Genomic DNA, 15,926 nt, shown 5'->3' on the forward strand with positions numbered 1-15,926 from the left:
GGTGGGGGCAGAGCTCCTGGGCCCATTTAGTAATCTGAGACAGGGGCAAAGAAGCAGGGCTTTAATGTTGGGAGGTCTTGGGTCCCACAAGGCACAGACACCCTCTCCAGGACCAAATAAATAACAACTCCATCACTGCGAGAAAGTGAGGTGTGCACAGGGTGGGGACTGAGCTCTCCAAGGGCTGGTGGGCCAGCGGGGCTGCAGCCTGGGAGGGGCCTCCTGGGTGAGTCCTGGCCTCTGGAGTGAATCTGGGCCGTGGAGTCACTCGCTCTCGGAGCCGGAATAGTCAGCCACGAGCGAGGAGCCGAGGCTGCAGGGCTGTGGTGTGTCCTGGGGATTGGCTGCCTCGGGGGCGGTGTCTGGAGGGGGCTGGGGCCTGTCCTGACAGCTCTCCTCCTGCCCCAGTGGCCCGCTGTTCCTAGGGGTCTCAGCTGTCTCCAGAGAGCAGTCTCGGGGGGAGGCGGGCCCGTTCTGGTTGGCCCCCTCTGGCACCTGTGGCTCCCCAAACTTGAAGGTTTCGGCCGGGTGCTGGGGGCTCTCTGGGACCTCCCGGGATCGCCGCCGCACGATGCCCAGGTGCCCCATGGTGACGGGGGAGCTGGTGGGAGTGGCTCTGCGGTTCTGGGCCAGTTTCTTCAGGACACTGCTGGCTTTGCTGCTGTTGCCGCCACTGGCTCCCGGGGTGGAGGGGAACCAGGAGCGGCTGATGATCTCTGTCCGCTTGAGCTTCTGCTTGTCCTCGTACGCTGAGGGGGAGAAGGAGGTCCAGAGCCGCCCTCTGCCGGAGCGCCTACCCCCCGTCTCCCCCCACCCGACTCCCCAGGCCCACTGGCCCCCACGCACAGTCTAGGGTGTGGAACTTCAGCAGGGCGGCCAGTCTGCGGTCATCCTCTGTCTCCGGCACCAGCGGGATGGCCAGGCTGGCCTTGGCCTGCAGTGCCTGGTCCCTCTCCTCCTCCTCCTGCATGGCTTTTTTCTTTTCCTGTGTCGGGGAGGAAGTGGGTGCAGAAGGACGGCGCTCAGTCACTCAGCTGTGTCTGACTCTTTGTGACCCTATTGACTGTAGCCCACCAGGCAGGCAAGGATACTGGAGCAAATTGACATTTCCTCCTCCCGGGGAGCTTCCCAACCCAGGGATTGAACTCTGGTCTCCTGCGTCTCCTGCACTGGCAGGCAGATTCTTTACCACTGAGCTCTATAGAGCAGCCACGGGGAGGGATGGTGGGTGTCAGAGTCATGCCTCTTCCATGCGCTCTGAGCTGGGAGCTGGCATGGGCATCCCCTCGAGCTCTCCTCCCGTCTCTTCCTCTTTAAGTTTATGTGACGAAAGGGCCTCACACAGTGCTCGGGACACAGAACTTGTTCAACAAACAGGAGACACAATTGTTATTACTATGTGTACCATTGGGTCCTTCATGCATTCATTGTTTTTTTTGGCTGTGACTCAGTGTAGGCAGGATTTTAGCTCTCTAACCAGGGATCAAACCCTCGCCTCCTGCAGTGGAAGTATGGAGTCCTAACAACTAGACTGCCAAGGAAGTTCCCAGTTATTCATTCTTTCCACAAATATTTACAGAATGTCCTTCTGGTGTCAGGCCTTGTTCTAGACACTAGGGACACAGCAGTGAGCAGACAAAAACCCTTGCCCTGGTGAAGCTGACATATGAGTGGCTAAGTGAGACAAAATGACAAGGAGAAAAATAATGCTGGGAAGGGGGTGAGGGTTGGCAGGGGGATTCAACTTTAAATATGGCACACGGTGGGGGGCGGGGGCAGGGGCAGTCTCCCTGAGAAGATTATGTTCAAGAAAAGATGTCTAAGTAAGGGAGTCATGTGGGTATTAGGTGGAAAAGTGTTCCAAGGGGGAAGGAACAACCTGTGCAAAGGCCCTGAGGCAGAACTGCACTTGCCAGTGAGGTGGCCAATGTGGCTGGGGCAGAATGAGCAAGGGGAAGGTGGAGATGGGGGTAGGAAGGGAAAAGGGCAGATTATTTGGGCCTGGTGGGCCATGGGGAGGACTTTGGGTTCTACTTAAAGTAACTGGGAACCATGGAGGGCTCTGAGCATAGGAGGGATGTGATCCCACTCAGGTGCTCACGGGTGCCGTCTGATGGCTGTGAGGGGAACAGGCTGTGGGACACAAAGCTAGGAGCCACTGGGGACCAGCGTGTAGATTGTGCTAGTTCAGTCGGGAGATGATGTAGGCTGTGGATATTGTCAGAGTCTGCCAGAATTTGCTTATGGATGTGGAGGTGGGGATATAATGGTGGTTATAACAAGAGGAACAAGGCTGAGTGCCTGGAAGAACAAAGATGCTTCTATTACTGAGAAGGGGAAGATGCAGGCAGGGCAGGTGTGGGATTGATGGGATTTCTCTGTGATGTTATGTTTGGGGGCTCTCAGATGCCAATCAGAGATGCCCAGAAGGCAGGGGACAGACAACTCAGGCTACCGGCCTGGCCAGAGGGACACACTTTTAGTAACAAATAATTAGTAAGAAAACCCTTGGGCTTCTGTGATGGTCCAGTGGTTAAGAATCTGCCTGCCAATGCAGGGGACACGGGTTCAATCCCTGGTCTGGGAAGATCCCACAAGCCACAGAGCAACTAAGCCAGTGAGCCACAACTACTGTGTGCTGCAACTACTGAAGCCCGAGTGCCTAGAGCCTGTGCTCTGCAACAAAAGAAGCCACCGCAATGAGAAGCTTGCGCACTGCAACTAGAGAAAAGCCGGCACAGCAATGAAGACCCAGCACAGACAAATATAAAGAAAGATTATTAAAAAAAAAAAAAAAAAAGCTGCTGGCCAGATGCCTCCCCTGGGCACTGTGATGTAGGGAGGTGGTCCCCACGTGGTGGATGGGGAAACTGTGGGTGAAAAGACTGCCTATAGTTAGGAAGTGATGGGGCACAGGCTGGGCCTGGGTCTCAGCCTACTTTGCGTTCTCCCTGCTCCACTGTTAGGACTCCCTGGGTGGTTCAGATGTTAAAGAATCTGCCTGCAATGCAGGAGACCCAGGTTCAATCCCTGGGTCAGGAAGATCCCCTGGAGAAGGGAATTGGCTACCCACTCTAGTATTCTTGCCTGGAGAATTCCATGGACAGAGGCGCCTGGTGGGCTACATACAGTCCATGGAGTCGCAAAGAGTAAGACATGACTAAATGACTAACTTTCACTTTCTTTGCTCCACTGTTGGTGATGCCTCACCGCCTGTGGTCCCGACCCTGGGCCGGGAGCCCCACTCACCCGGAACCTCTTCCGAAGCATGCTGTTGAGGGCGAAGTCGTCCTTCCAGGCGCTCTGGGCCTCCTGGATGTGGCTCAGGGTGGGGAGGGCCTTCTTGAGCGTGCTCCGGTCAGCCTCGCCGTGCTCCAGGCGGAACATGGCGTCCATCTCCAGCTTCTGCTTCTTCTCATGCTCTGCAAGAGTGAGAACGGGGCTGGACTTTCGGGGCCCCGGCTCAGGACTAGGGTTGGGGTCCGAACCCCCCCACAGCGCTCACCTGTGGTCAGCACCTGTTCGTTGTCCTCCATGTCCCAGCGCTCCTCCTTGCGCTGGGCGCCGCTCACAATCACATAATCACAGTTGGCGGGGTCTGTCTGCATCTCGATGTAGTTGACACAGAGGTGGCATTTCATCCTGAACCTGGGAGGGTGGAGGGTGGCAGGCGGGAATCTGAACACTGTGGCCGCCCTGGGACACCCTGTGACCCCTGCCTGCTTCCTTCCATCGTGTACGTTACACCATCTACTAGCATTTGCAGAGAACTGCCTACATGCTGGTCTCCGTGTCTGTGACACATGTGGGCCCCTCACCCTGGTACTGACCTTCTGTCTGGAGTTTATTATTCATCCATGCACTCATTCATTTGTTCGTTCATTTGTTCACTCATTCGTTCAACAAACCCTCCCAAGCCAGGCTGCTCTGTGGCAGGCTTGGGACCAGCTGCTGGGGACTCAGTGGTGAAGGAGGCCACCTTGAGCTCGGCAGGGCTGATGCGCCAGTGGCAGCTGAGTGGGCAGGGGATGCTCAGACCACAACAGAGTTGGGGGGAGAGCACTGCTTTAGAAAAGGCCTCCCTGAGAGGCGATTTTGGGGCAGAAATCCAAGGAGGGAAAGGGGGCCGTGCAGATGTCTGGGGAAGATGTTCCAGGCAGAGGGCACCAAAGAGGGATTCTGTAAGGGGCAGTGAGGAGGCTGTGTGGTTGGAGGGGAGTGAGTGATGGGGAGGGTGGGAGGAGGTGAAGGCAGGGAGGGGGCTTTGTGGGCCACGGGGAGACCTGAGGATTTTAGTCCGAGGAAGGAGGGAGCCATGGAGGTGTCTAGGCAGGATGTGCCCGGACTGACAGACCATGCCGGTTTCCAGGAGAGACCCACAGGGGTGACTCTCAGGCAGACGGTACAAGCCTCCCTCCCACTCAGACTTCTGTGGAGCCCCTCACCCTTCAGCCCACCAGATTGCCTTTACCTGTAGATTGGGGTCGTGTAGTAATTGCCAACCTTCTTCTTCTCTGCATTGTAACGAACACCTGGGAGGAAAGAGAGAGAATGAGGCTAGGGGGCACCCTCAGCATCTTTTCCTGGGGTGGTGGTGGGGCAGACAGGAGTGGTGGCATTCCACGGGCCTACAGGGGAGACAACTACAGAGATTCAAGCGGAAAAGAGCCATGTCAAGGCTGTGGGATGGGTGCTCAAGCCACAAAGGGTGGTGGGATGGAGCCAGAGGGCCTGGGTTCAAATCCTGGCTCTGCCCTACCAGCTGCATGACCTTAGAGCAGCTGCCTGGCCATCTGGCCTCAGGTTCCCCATCTACTGGATTGAGATGGCTATGATGACCACCACACAGGGCTGATGTGCAAACTGCAGAAGCCAGTTAACACACATGGAGCACTTAACACAGGGCTGGGTGCCAGTGATCATTCCAAAAGGGCTGGTTTTGGGGACTTCCCTGGCAGTCCAGTGGTTGGGACCCCTCGATTCCACTGCAGGGGGCATGGATTCAAATCCCTGGCTGGGGAACTAAGACCCTTCAAGCCGCACTGCGTGGCCTAAAAGCAGGAAATGAATACAGTGCTTAGCGCACAGCACGTGGGCACGTGCGAGGGCTTGCAGACGTGACCTGCCGCTGCCACTGTCCTTACTGTTACCTTCAGCATTCGAACCCCTGACTGTGCCCACAGATGGATGGACAGACAGGGGTGTGAGGCCTGGAGTGGGTGACTCAGCCCCCCTGGCTTGGGTTTCCTTCTCTGCAGTGCAGACATCCCCAGCCCATCCCACAGCACCCAGCCCAGGGGAGAGCTTGCTCTATAAACAGGAGCTGGTGGCTTTCAGAGGGAGGGACCAGTGCAAGAAGCAGGGGCCACGTCACCCCACTGCTGAGGCTGAGAGACCCCTCTAACGCATCCCCCTGATCACACCCAGCCAGGGACAGCTGCTCCAAAGGCCACGAGGCTCTCAGGGCACAAACAGCAGGGCTCAGCTTGACCCTCGGGGCTGTGAACCGGAGCAGTCCCCAGCCTCCCAGGGAAAGAAAACCCAGTGGGGCCACACTATCCACCACTCCAAGTTCTGTTTTTGGAGTTTAAGCCTTTTTCACTTAGTAAGCAAGATCAGAGCCCAGAATATATCATCTAATTAGTGAAAAAGAAACCCCGCAAAACCTGGATATTCTCTAGAAAAATAATAAAAGCCCACCCTTCTTTCTTTCTTTCTCTGCACTAAGCACCTTCTGTGCCATGCAGGCAGACACTCATATCATGTGAATTTCACAGATGCGTAAGCCGAAGCGCATGGAGGCTCTGTTGCCTGCTAAGGGTTACCCAGCTTAGGGAGTGGCAGGGACGGGATCTGAACCCAGAGCCTCCTAACTGCCCTGCCATCAAGTGGCCACAGCCCACCAGTTACTGGGAGTGGGGGAGAGGGGGGCCTATCTTCTCCTTGACTCTTGACTAGAGCATCAGCGAGATGGTCTCTTACAGTACCCAGCAAGTTAAGGGGCTCGCTGGCTGTGGGGCTGAATAGTGGGGGGCGGGGTGGGGAGCAGGCAGAAGCTCACCCATGCCGATGTGGTTCTTGCAGCCGTCGCACCAGATGTTATAGGGCATCTCAAACCTACACAAACAGAGAACAGCTCATTTGTCCTTGTCCACATGGGTTCTCCCTGGGTCTCCATGCCTGAGACTCTGGCTGCAGTTACGCTACAAAGGGCGTGGATGTGGGAGGATAAAGAATGGTGGCCTTGGAGTTCCCTGGTGGCCTGGTGGTTAGGATTTGGTGCTTTCACTGCAGAGGTCTGGGTTCGATCCCATCAGGGAACCATCATTCTGCATGCCTCGTGACATGGCCAAATACAAAACCGAAATGAAAACAAACAAAAAAAACGGTGGCCCTTCCTGCAGGCAGGCCAGGTGGTGGTTCTCTGGCCAGCTGACCAAGTCCAGGTGAGCGGCTCCAGTGGGGGCTGCCCTGTCTTCCCGCATCCCTCCCTGTCAGCTAGTCAAGCTTCCAAGCAGAGGAGGAAACAGGCTGCAAGGAGCCCTGGTGACCTATTCCATCTTCACTAAGTTACTGTACTGTCCCTAGATCTCTTTTTTCCAGCTCTATTTGCAGCTCTATTTGCAGCTCTATTTGCAGCATGCAATTCTGCTAAATTTCCATTAACGGTAGTGATGGAGCTTTTCTTTTAAAATAAAGCCATTAAGTAATGAATAAAGAGGTGAATTTAAGACACAGTACATATGAGATGGCGGTATTGCCTGGTGGCTCAATGGTAAAGAAGCCGTCTGTCAATGCAGGAGACATGAGACGTGGGTTCGATTCCTGGGTTGGGAAGAGTCCCTGGAGGAGGAAATGGCAACCCACTCCAGTATTCTTGCCTGAGAAATCCCATGAACAGAGGGGCCTGGCGGGCTACCGTCCATGGGGTTGCAAAGAGTCCAACATGACTTATCAACTCAACAACAGCATATGAGCTGAAGGCTTTGCAGACACAGTGGATAAGAATGGGGTGCAGGCCCAAGGCAGGCACACTTGGTTGGTTTTGGGGTATGGGGCATGGTAGGAGTTTGGAGGTGACCTTCAGCTCCATGCCTCCCATGGCCTCTTCCGGGATATGTATCTTGATTCCTTTTCCATAGATATTCCTGCCTCTGATGGATTTGCTACTGGATGTTCTGCTCAGGCCCAGGGTGAACTTCAGAGACTGAGGGTAGAGTCCACGAGGCAGAAAAGGAGACAGTGGGGGGCTCACCCTAGAGGGTGACGCACGCTGGCTTCTGCTTCATTCCACAGCCAACCCACAGGGAGCTGGCCAGAAATAAGAGAACCCTGTAGGAAGGGCTGTCATCCTGGCTCGACCACAGTAAAGGCTGAGATTCTTTATGCTCCCCACGTCTGTGCCTTTTGCTAGGTGCCTCTGCACGATTCCCGTGAAGAGGTGGAGTGTCCTGCCCCGCCCCCCACCCCACATCATGACTTGCTTTGGGGAATTGATGAAGACAGAAGTGACAGGGTACCCAGCTCAGGGTCCCTGCCTCAAGAAGGCATGTGTGCCTGTGCTGGCTCTTTGAGAACCTGGATGCTGCTGTATGAACAGGCCCAGGCTAGCTGGCTGGAGAATGAGAACCACTTGGAATGGAGCCCAGTCTTACCAACCAAGGTCACGCTGGACCAGCTAGTCCCCAGCCAGGCAACCTCCAAACATGTGAGAGCCCAGCCCACATCAGCCAAGCCCAGCCAAGGCTAGCATAGGCATTCAGCTGAGTTGTAGACTCAGGAACAACAGATAATACATGCTTATTATTTTGTTACATGGCAACAGCTGACTGATAACAGCAACTTTCTGCTTTATGGAATGAAGACCCTGAAGCTCTGGGAAAAATCAGCGGGTCCTGAATGTTCCCCTTGAGGCTGATGCCAAGTGACACAATGAACCGAGGTCCCCAGGTGACAATCAGGGCCTTACCTGATGATGAGGATGCCCTGGGACAGCTTCCGAGCCCGCTCCCGAAGGGGGTGGCTGTTGTGGTATCTGTTGAGGGAGCCATGCTGTGTGGTAAGGAAGAGGGAGCAGATTAGCATTGCTGAGTGGGGGGAGCTCAGGCCTTCTCCCACAGGCTGAGAGAGGCCTCATTCTTATGCTCCACTGGAAGCGTTAACAACAAACGGGAGGCACAGAGGCTTTGGTGAAGTGGGTGCAGCTAAATAAGCTGTGCAACCCTGGGCGGTGACCTCATCTTTTTGCCTTTCTGAGCCTGGTTTTCCAAGTCAACTGGGGACAAGGATCATAACTGCCTTCGGGTGTCGTGGGGGGGACTGGGTGAGGCGACTAGACTGGCAAATGGCTGCCAGGCACTTTATGGGCCTCGTCTCACTTTAATCCCTCCATGTTTCTGGGAGGCCAGGTCGTTTTGGTGCCCCTTTGGACCTACGGGGAGACTGTGGCATAGAAAGGCCGAGCAGCAGGGAGCACCAGCCAGGAAGTTCTGATTCATTCAAAGGCCCACACTGAGCACCCAGCATGGGGACACAGCCTGAACGAGACAGATGGACATCCCTGGCTTTGAGCAGTAGACATTCCAGGTGGAGAGATGGGTAATATGCAAAGAAATAAACCATGTGTCAGGGAGTTGTGGGAGCTATGAGAGAAATAAAGCACTCAGTCATGGGACAGAACACGAGGTGGTGGTCAGGGAGGCCCTCTGTGAGGAGAGACCTAAAGGAAGGAAAGCAGCCTCGTGGGTCAAAATGAGGCAGAAATTCCCAGCAGAGGGAACAACGAGGAGGCCAGTGGAACTGGAGCCGGAAGGGCAAGGGGATCTCATCCTGGCTCCGCTGGAAACACGCCACACCCAATGCTGGGTCTGCTGAGGACCATACTGACCACCCAGGAGGGAAGGCTGCCCCGAGACCCAGGTGATGAGCGTAAGGCAGGGAGGCTTCTCAGGCTGCCTGGGATTCTGCAGCCGTGGTTCAGACTCCAGGAGGGGACGATGTGTGTGGGCCCCTGCCCAGTGGGGTTGCTTTGGTATTGTGGACACGGAGAAGGAAGCCTGCCCCTTACCTTCTCAGGGTTGAAATCTGGAGGGTAGTACTTGTTTACGCCTTTCCTTTCACCCTGGAAAGCAGAAGAGAGACATGACTTAGGGTGGGTCCTGCAGCAGACCTACCTGTGCAGCCTCAAGGGGCAAGACCTGGATGAGGGAGACAGGGACTTCCTGGAGGATGTGTGGCTGAGGACTGGAGACTTAGGGAGAAAAAAACCCACTGTCAGGACTTCCCTGGCAGTCCAGTGTTTAGGACTTGGTGCTTTCACTGCCGTGGCCCAGGTTCAATCCCTGGCCAGGGAACTAAGATCCTGCAAGCTCCACGGCTCCGCCAAAAGAACAAAACAAAACATGCTCCACCGCCATTGCTGTGGAAAATTCCACGAGGGTCAGGCTCTCCTAGAACAATGGCTTTCACGGTTATTTTGGGACTGTGACTTAAAATAAGACATATTTAACACCACATACACACGTAATACAGTCAAAGTATGGGTTTCAGGAAAGAATGTTCATCCAGCTGTGAGAGTCTCTCTTTTAAATGCTAGCAGCCACCCGCTGAATTGACTGAATGATCTATCAAAGCAGTGGGTCTCAAACCTGGCTGCACGTTACAACCATACATTTATATATTTTTTTAGTATTTATTTATTTGGCTGTGCTGGGTCTTATTTGCGGCAGGTGGGATCTAGTTCCCTGACCAGGGATCGAACCTGGGTCTCCTGCATCGCAAGGGCAGAATCTTAGCCACTGGACCATCAGGGAAGTCCCCGAGGAGTTTCCAAAATATGGATGCCTAACACAGCACCGGTTCTGGTGCCCAGACACAGGGTTTTTCCTTTCTCTATTTTTTGGGGCGGTTGTTGCTGTTGTTTAGTCGCTAAGTCATGTCTGACTCTTTGCGACCCCATGGACTGTAGCCCACCAGGCTCCTCTATTCACGAGATTCTCCAGGGGAGAATACTGGAGTGGATTGTCATTTTCTTCTCCAGGGGAGTCTTCCCGACCCAGGGATTGAACCTGCGTCTCCTGCATTGGCAGAATTCTTTACCACTGAGTCATCAGGGAAGCCCATTTGAAAAAAAAAAAAATCATTTATTTGCTGTACTGGGTCTTAGATGTAGCACTTGGGATCTTGTTCCCTGACCAGGGAAGTCACAGGACACAGGGCTTTTCAAAAGCAACCTGGAAAACATGTTTCTACACATCCTTGTGCATACATGTTTATTTGCAATAACCAAATGGTGGAAGCAACCCAGGTGTCCATTAATGGATGAATAGATAAACAAACTGTAGTCCAACCACGTGATGGGATATTACTGAGCCATAAAAAGGAAGGAAGCTCTAATACCTGCTCTAATGTTTTAACAGATAAACCTTGAAAACATCCTGCTAAGTGAAAGAAACTGGATACAAAAGGACACATGGTCACGATTCCGTTGACATGAAAGGTCCTGAACAGACAAATCCACAGAGAGAGGAAGCCGACTGGGGGTTGCCAGGGACTGGGAGTGTGGGTGGACGGGATGAGAGCAACTGCTATTGGGTATAAGGTTTCCATTTGCGGGTGAAGGAAATGTTTTGGAACTAGAGAGGTGGTTGTTGCAAAATATTGTGAATACACTAAATGCTGCTGAATCACATGCTTTAAAATGTTCATGTTATGTTTTGTGAATTTCACCTCATTTTTTAAAAAAGGAAAGCAAAGCAAAAAGCTCCTGGGGTGATTTTAGCACACACAAAAGTTTGGGCTTCCCACGTGGCTCCAGTGGTAAAGAACCCGCCTGCCAGTGCAGGAGACACAAGAGATGTGGGTTTGATCCCTGGGGCAGGAAGATGCCCTGGAGGGCATGGCAACCCACTCTAGTATTCTTGCCTGGACAATCCCCCTGGACAGACCTGGCAGGCCACAGTCCACAGGGTCACACAGAGTCAGACATGATTGAAGTGACTTAGCATGCATGCATGCACAAAGTTTGAAACCACTGCATTGAAAAGACCTTGATGCAGAGTTTAAAAATACCTTAGAGCTTGGGGTCAGGGGTAGGGATGGGAAAGGGGACTTTTAGGGGAGAGAGGAGGCTACTCAGGGGGCCCCTTCCCTGTATCAAAGACCAGAAGAGAAACCCAGTGAACACAGTCCGTCTACATACCATCCTGGTAGCTGCCTAGAGGTCCTCGCCCTCCACGTGGCCAATCTGAAAAGATGAGACACGGCTTTGTTGACTCACTGCCATGCTGCCCTTCTGGACAGCCCAGCAGTCCACAGATTCCCTGTGAAGACGTGGGGGGCTGTGCGTGGTGGTCCTCCCCCGGGTGTAGGAGGCATCTGGGTAATTGGCTGTTTGGAAAGGGAATGTCCTGTCCACTCTCCATCCAACATATATTTCCCAGCTGACACTTCTCACCCCTCCATGGCCCCCATCATCCCTCACCTGGAGGAGTACCGTCACCTCCTCGCTAGGCTCCTGGCTCTGTCCCTGACTCTCACGGTCTGTTCTCCTCATAAGGGCCAGAAGGATCTCTTCAAATATAAATCTGAACTACAGCTCTCCTGCGTAAAACCCTCCAGCGGGCTTAAAACCCTTCCCCGGTGGCTCAGGGGTAAAGAATTCACCTGCCAATGCAGGAGACTCGGGTTCGATCCCTGGTCTGGGAAGATCCCATGAGCCACAGAGCAATTAAGCCCCTGTGCCACGACTATTGAGCCTGCTCTCTGGAGCCCAGGGGCGGCAACTATTGAGCCCATGGGCCGCAAGTACTGAAGCCTGAGTGCCCTAGAACGTGTACTCTGCAACAAGAGAAGTCACCGCAATAAGAAGCTGGAGCACTGCAACTACAGAGTAGCCCCCACTCACCGCAACTACAGAAAACCTTGTACAGTAACAAAGACCCAGCACAACCAAAAAAAAAAAACCAACAACAAAAACAAAACCCAGCCCTCCAGGGATTCCCAGGGCTTTGAGAATCAAGTCGAGTCCCTTTCCATGGCCTATGGGGCCCCTGCTTGCCTCCCCAAGCCCAACTCTTACCCCTCGCCCTCTCCCTCACTCTGCTCCAGTCACACTGGCTCCCTGCCTCAGACGGCTCAGCAGGTGCAGGCCAACTGCCTCAAGTGCCGTTCTACCAAGTCTCTTCTTTGTCACGGACCTCAGCTCGGACATCACCTCAGTGGGAGGCCTTACCTGCCTACGTGATCTCAAGTCACTTCTTCCCTGGAGTTTCTATCATGTCACCCTGGGTCTGCTTACTTGTTTACAGTCTGTCTCCTCTGCCAGGCCACACTGTGCTACATCTCCGGCACCCCGGACAGCTCCTGATAAATGCTGACTGTGTGAACCTCTGATAATTGATCGAGGTTTCATAAGAAGCAGTGTCAATGACATAGGTGTTAAATGCCGGGCTCCTTTAATGCGGGGTGGGGAGACTCCCTCTCCCCACATGTTCAGAGGAGAGACTTTCCAGTCAAACAGAAGGAAGTTCAACTTGATGCTAAAGAGAAATGCTATGGGAATGTGGGGTTAGCAGATGCAAACTATTATAGATAGATGGACAACAAGGTCCCACTGTATAGCACAGGGAACTCTATTCAGTATTCTATGACAAACCGCAACAGGAAAGAATATTTAAAGAAGAATGTGTATATATATATATATATGTAAAATGTATAACTGAATTACACTGTTGTAAAGCAGAAGTTAACACATTGTAAATCAACTGTATTTCAATTAAAAAAAAAAACTAGAAGAAATTAAAAGAGAGAGAATAGACATTATGAGGGACTAAAGTGTAGTCCATAATGGGGACTGGCAAATTTTCTCCATTGAGGGCCAGAATTTCTGTCCCAAAGACTCAACTGAGCTGCCTCAGCCAGAAAGTAGCCGGTAGTATGTTAATGTATGGGTATAGTTGCATCCTAGCAAAATTTTATTTATGGACACTGAAATTTGAATTTCGCAGGACTGTCACCTGTCACAGAATATTATCCTTCTTTTGATTTTTTTCCCAACCATTTAAGAAGTTAAAACCATTTCATGCTGGCGGGCTGTACAAAATCAGGCGGTGGTGTGATTTTGGCCTGTGAGTGTAGTTTTCTGGCTCCCTGCGCTAGTCAGGAAGTCTCTAATAATTTTTGCCAACTTAGCTGTATGCTAATAGTTACTATGTGTCACACGCTCCACTGACGTTATTACTACCTCCAGTTGACAAACGAGCACGTGGGAGCTTAAATAACTTGCCCGAGCTCAGAAGCCGACGAGAAGGCAGAGCCAGGGTGAAAAGCCCCCGATATAAAGTCTTCCACCATCCCATCCTGAGTCCCTCTACACCTCAGATCCTCCACCCGTAATGTGTGCCCCTGGACCAGATTCTCCTAAAGTCACTTCCAAACTAAAAACACTAACAAAACTGCAAGTGCCCACCCAAGCTTTCAGTTCAGTCGCTCAGTAGTGTCTGACTCTTTGAGACCCCATGGACTGCAGCATGCCTGGCTTCCCTGTCCATCACCAACTCCCAGAGCTTACTCAAACTCATGCCCATCGAGTTGGTGATGCCATCCAACCATCTCATCCTCTCTCGTTCCTTTCTCCTCCTGCCTTTAACCTTTCCCAGCATCAGGGTCTTTTCCAATGAGTCAGTTCTTTGCATCAGGTGGCTAAAGTATTGGTTTCAGCTTCAGCATCAGTCCTTCCAATGAATATTCAGGATTGATTTCCTTTAGGATGGACTGGTTGGATCTCCTTGCAGTCCAAGGGACTCTCAAGACCCAAGCTTTAAGGACACACAGTTCCCTGGGCTGGAACTCCAGCTCCATTCCTCACTAGCTGGGGAACCTTGGCCAATGTCTGAGCCTCCCTGAGCGTACAGTTCCTCATCTGTAGAGTGGATGACAGCAAGAGGACTTTCTGTGGTTGCTGTAAATGAAATAACATACTGGGTAATGCCTGCACAGAGTAAGCACTCCATTTACAGGAGTTGGGGTCTTTCAGTGGTTTTATCACCCCAGCGAGTGGCACAGGTTGGACTACAGGGAGGATGTATAGAAATCTCTGGTTTTTGGTGTCAAGAATAATGATAAATCCCATTGGCTCAGGGCACAATGCTGGGGCTTGGATCCTGACTCTGCTGCTTTCTAGCAGTATAGGCAAATTCCTTCTCTCTCTGAGCCTCAGTTTTCTTACTTGTAAAATGGGGTTTATAAAAGTATCAACCTGATAAGGCTGCTGTCAAGACTCGGTGAGTTAAATAAGGATCTAGAACAGCGCCTGATGCCAAGTTAAACGATGGTCGTTTGGATTCTTTCTCATGACAAACCATTTTACAAGCGTCATTTTACAAAATCTTCACCACGACGCTGAGAGGTAGGGGTTTACTGTCCCTGAGGAAAACCTGAAGAGGTATCGAATATGGGCCGGGGTCCGGGGTCCGGGTAGGGGGTTAAGGCTGGGTCGCGGGGGGCTTCGATCACCAGGCCCACGTCCGCAGAGCTCCGCGGATCCGGCACTTTCGCCTCCTTCGGGCGGCTCACAGACCTGATGAGGAAGTGGACAGACCCCCTAGCCAAACCGGGCCTGCCCGCCCCTCTGCCCTCCCGCACTTACCTGCCCTCCTCCTGACGTCACTGCGAGCCCGTCCCGGAAGTCCCTTCTGGGCGCACAAGGGGGCGTGGCGTTCTCTCCGTGTCACCAAGACGCCTGCGCGAGGCGGGGCGAGGCGGCAGCGCTGCGCTGATGGGCTGGATGTCGAACACGCCTCTACCTCTCCGCCGCTGGAGTAGACCAATCGGGTCTGCCCTTCCCAACTGCACGCAAGACACGATGCCCCGCCCTCGCCCCGCCCATTTGCCTGACCCATTCCAAGGCCCGCCTTTCTGTCTGTGCTCTCCTCGGAGCCAAATCTAGCTCGCCTAATCAGTGGGGCAAAGGTGGGCCTCTCCATATCCCGGGCCAAATCGAACTGGCCCATTATATATATATATATATGTATGTATTTTAAGTTTTTCCAGTTTATTGCTACCAACCCATCTCCCTCCACCCTCATGTACGAGTGCTCAGTCATGTAACCCCATGGACTGCAGCCCGCTAGGCTCCTCTGTCCATGGACTTTTCCAGGCAAGAATACTGGAGTGGGTTGCCATTTCCTTCTCCACAGCCCCTTATTTTTGAATGTCTAGCGAGATAAGAATTGTTTTTCCATTTTTTGAAGTAGTTGGTGACGGTGGTGGCGGGGAGGGGGGAAGAAATCAAAAGGATAACACCTTATGACCTCATGAAGTTCAAATTTTAGTGTGCATATATAAAACTTGATTGGAGTACAGCTATGCCGATTCATTTACCTGTTGTCTGTAGCTGCTTTCCCACGACAACGGCAGAGTTGAATGGTTGCCACAGAACGCCTGTGGCCCATGGAACCTGAAAATGTACTATCTGGCCCTTGTCTTAGAGCCTTCGGACCAGCTTAATTTTGCCTTCTGCATGGAACAATGACTTTTGAATGTACTTTTGTGCCTTGTAGAGCCTAACAGAATCTGTTCATTTGTTCATTCAATAGCTGTTTACTAGGTGCCTGCTCTTTGTTGGGCCATGGGAATTTGAAAGCAAAGGACACACCTATTTCTCACTGATGCAGACATGTCAACTGACAATTTATCAAGGACAGTGTGAAAAATGACGCTACTTCTACGATTGCTACTATGACTGTGTTATTTGGTGCCAGGCTCTGTTCTAAAGCTCTCATAAGTCAGATCTCCAATAATGGTGGCTCAAACAGTAAAGAATCCACCTGTGATTCAGGAGACCCAGGTTTGAAGTCTGGGTCTGGAAGATACCCTGGAGAAGGGACTGGCTACCCACTCCAGTATTCTTGCCTGGAGAATGCCAT

At 52.6% G+C, this 15,926-nt stretch overlaps 1 protein-coding gene and 2 non-coding genes across 3 annotated transcripts; 1 reads left to right on the plus strand and 2 right to left on the minus strand.

Moving 5' to 3' along the window:
* Window positions 1-45: 45 nt before the first annotated feature.
* On the minus strand, window positions 46-14,720 carry YJU2B (YJU2 splicing factor homolog B). The gene is made up of 10 exons (XM_020916596.2): window positions 14,648-14,720; window positions 11,201-11,245; window positions 9,068-9,121; window positions 7,970-8,052; window positions 6,062-6,117; window positions 4,472-4,532; window positions 3,506-3,648; window positions 3,250-3,422; window positions 847-985; window positions 46-749 (listed from the first exon to the last, which is right to left on the minus strand). The coding sequence occupies exons 2-10, from the start codon at window positions 11,201-11,203 to the stop codon at window positions 265-267; spliced, it is 1,197 nt and encodes a 398-aa protein (XP_020772255.2). The 5' UTR covers window positions 11,204-11,245; window positions 14,648-14,720; the 3' UTR covers window positions 46-264.
* On the plus strand, window positions 9,282-9,353 carry TRNAE-UUC (transfer RNA glutamic acid (anticodon UUC)). The gene has a single exon. It is a non-coding gene; the product is annotated as a tRNA-Glu (tRNA).
* TRNAP-UGG (transfer RNA proline (anticodon UGG)) lies at window positions 9,740-9,812 on the minus strand. Its single transcript has one exon. It is a non-coding gene; the product is annotated as a tRNA-Ala (tRNA).
* Window positions 14,721-15,926: the final 1,206 nt, after the last annotated feature.

The sequence above is a fragment of the Odocoileus virginianus genome, chromosome 3 (assembly GCF_023699985.2).
Source record: "Odocoileus virginianus isolate 20LAN1187 ecotype Illinois chromosome 3, Ovbor_1.2, whole genome shotgun sequence".
NCBI classification, from domain to species: domain Eukaryota; kingdom Metazoa; phylum Chordata; class Mammalia; order Artiodactyla; family Cervidae; genus Odocoileus; species Odocoileus virginianus.

What these genes read in the sequence shown, in the direction of transcription:
- YJU2B (XM_020916596.2), bottom strand. An exon ending in CAAGAACCACATCGGCATGG is followed by an intron (nt 4,533 to 6,061) that starts GTGAGCTTCTGC and finishes CTTTCCTCCCAG; the next exon opens with GTGTTCGTTACAATGCAGAG. An exon ending in TACACGACCCCAATCTACAG is followed by an intron (nt 3,649 to 4,471) that starts GTAAAGGCAATC and finishes CCACCCTCCCAG; the next exon opens with GTTCAGGATGAAATGCCACC.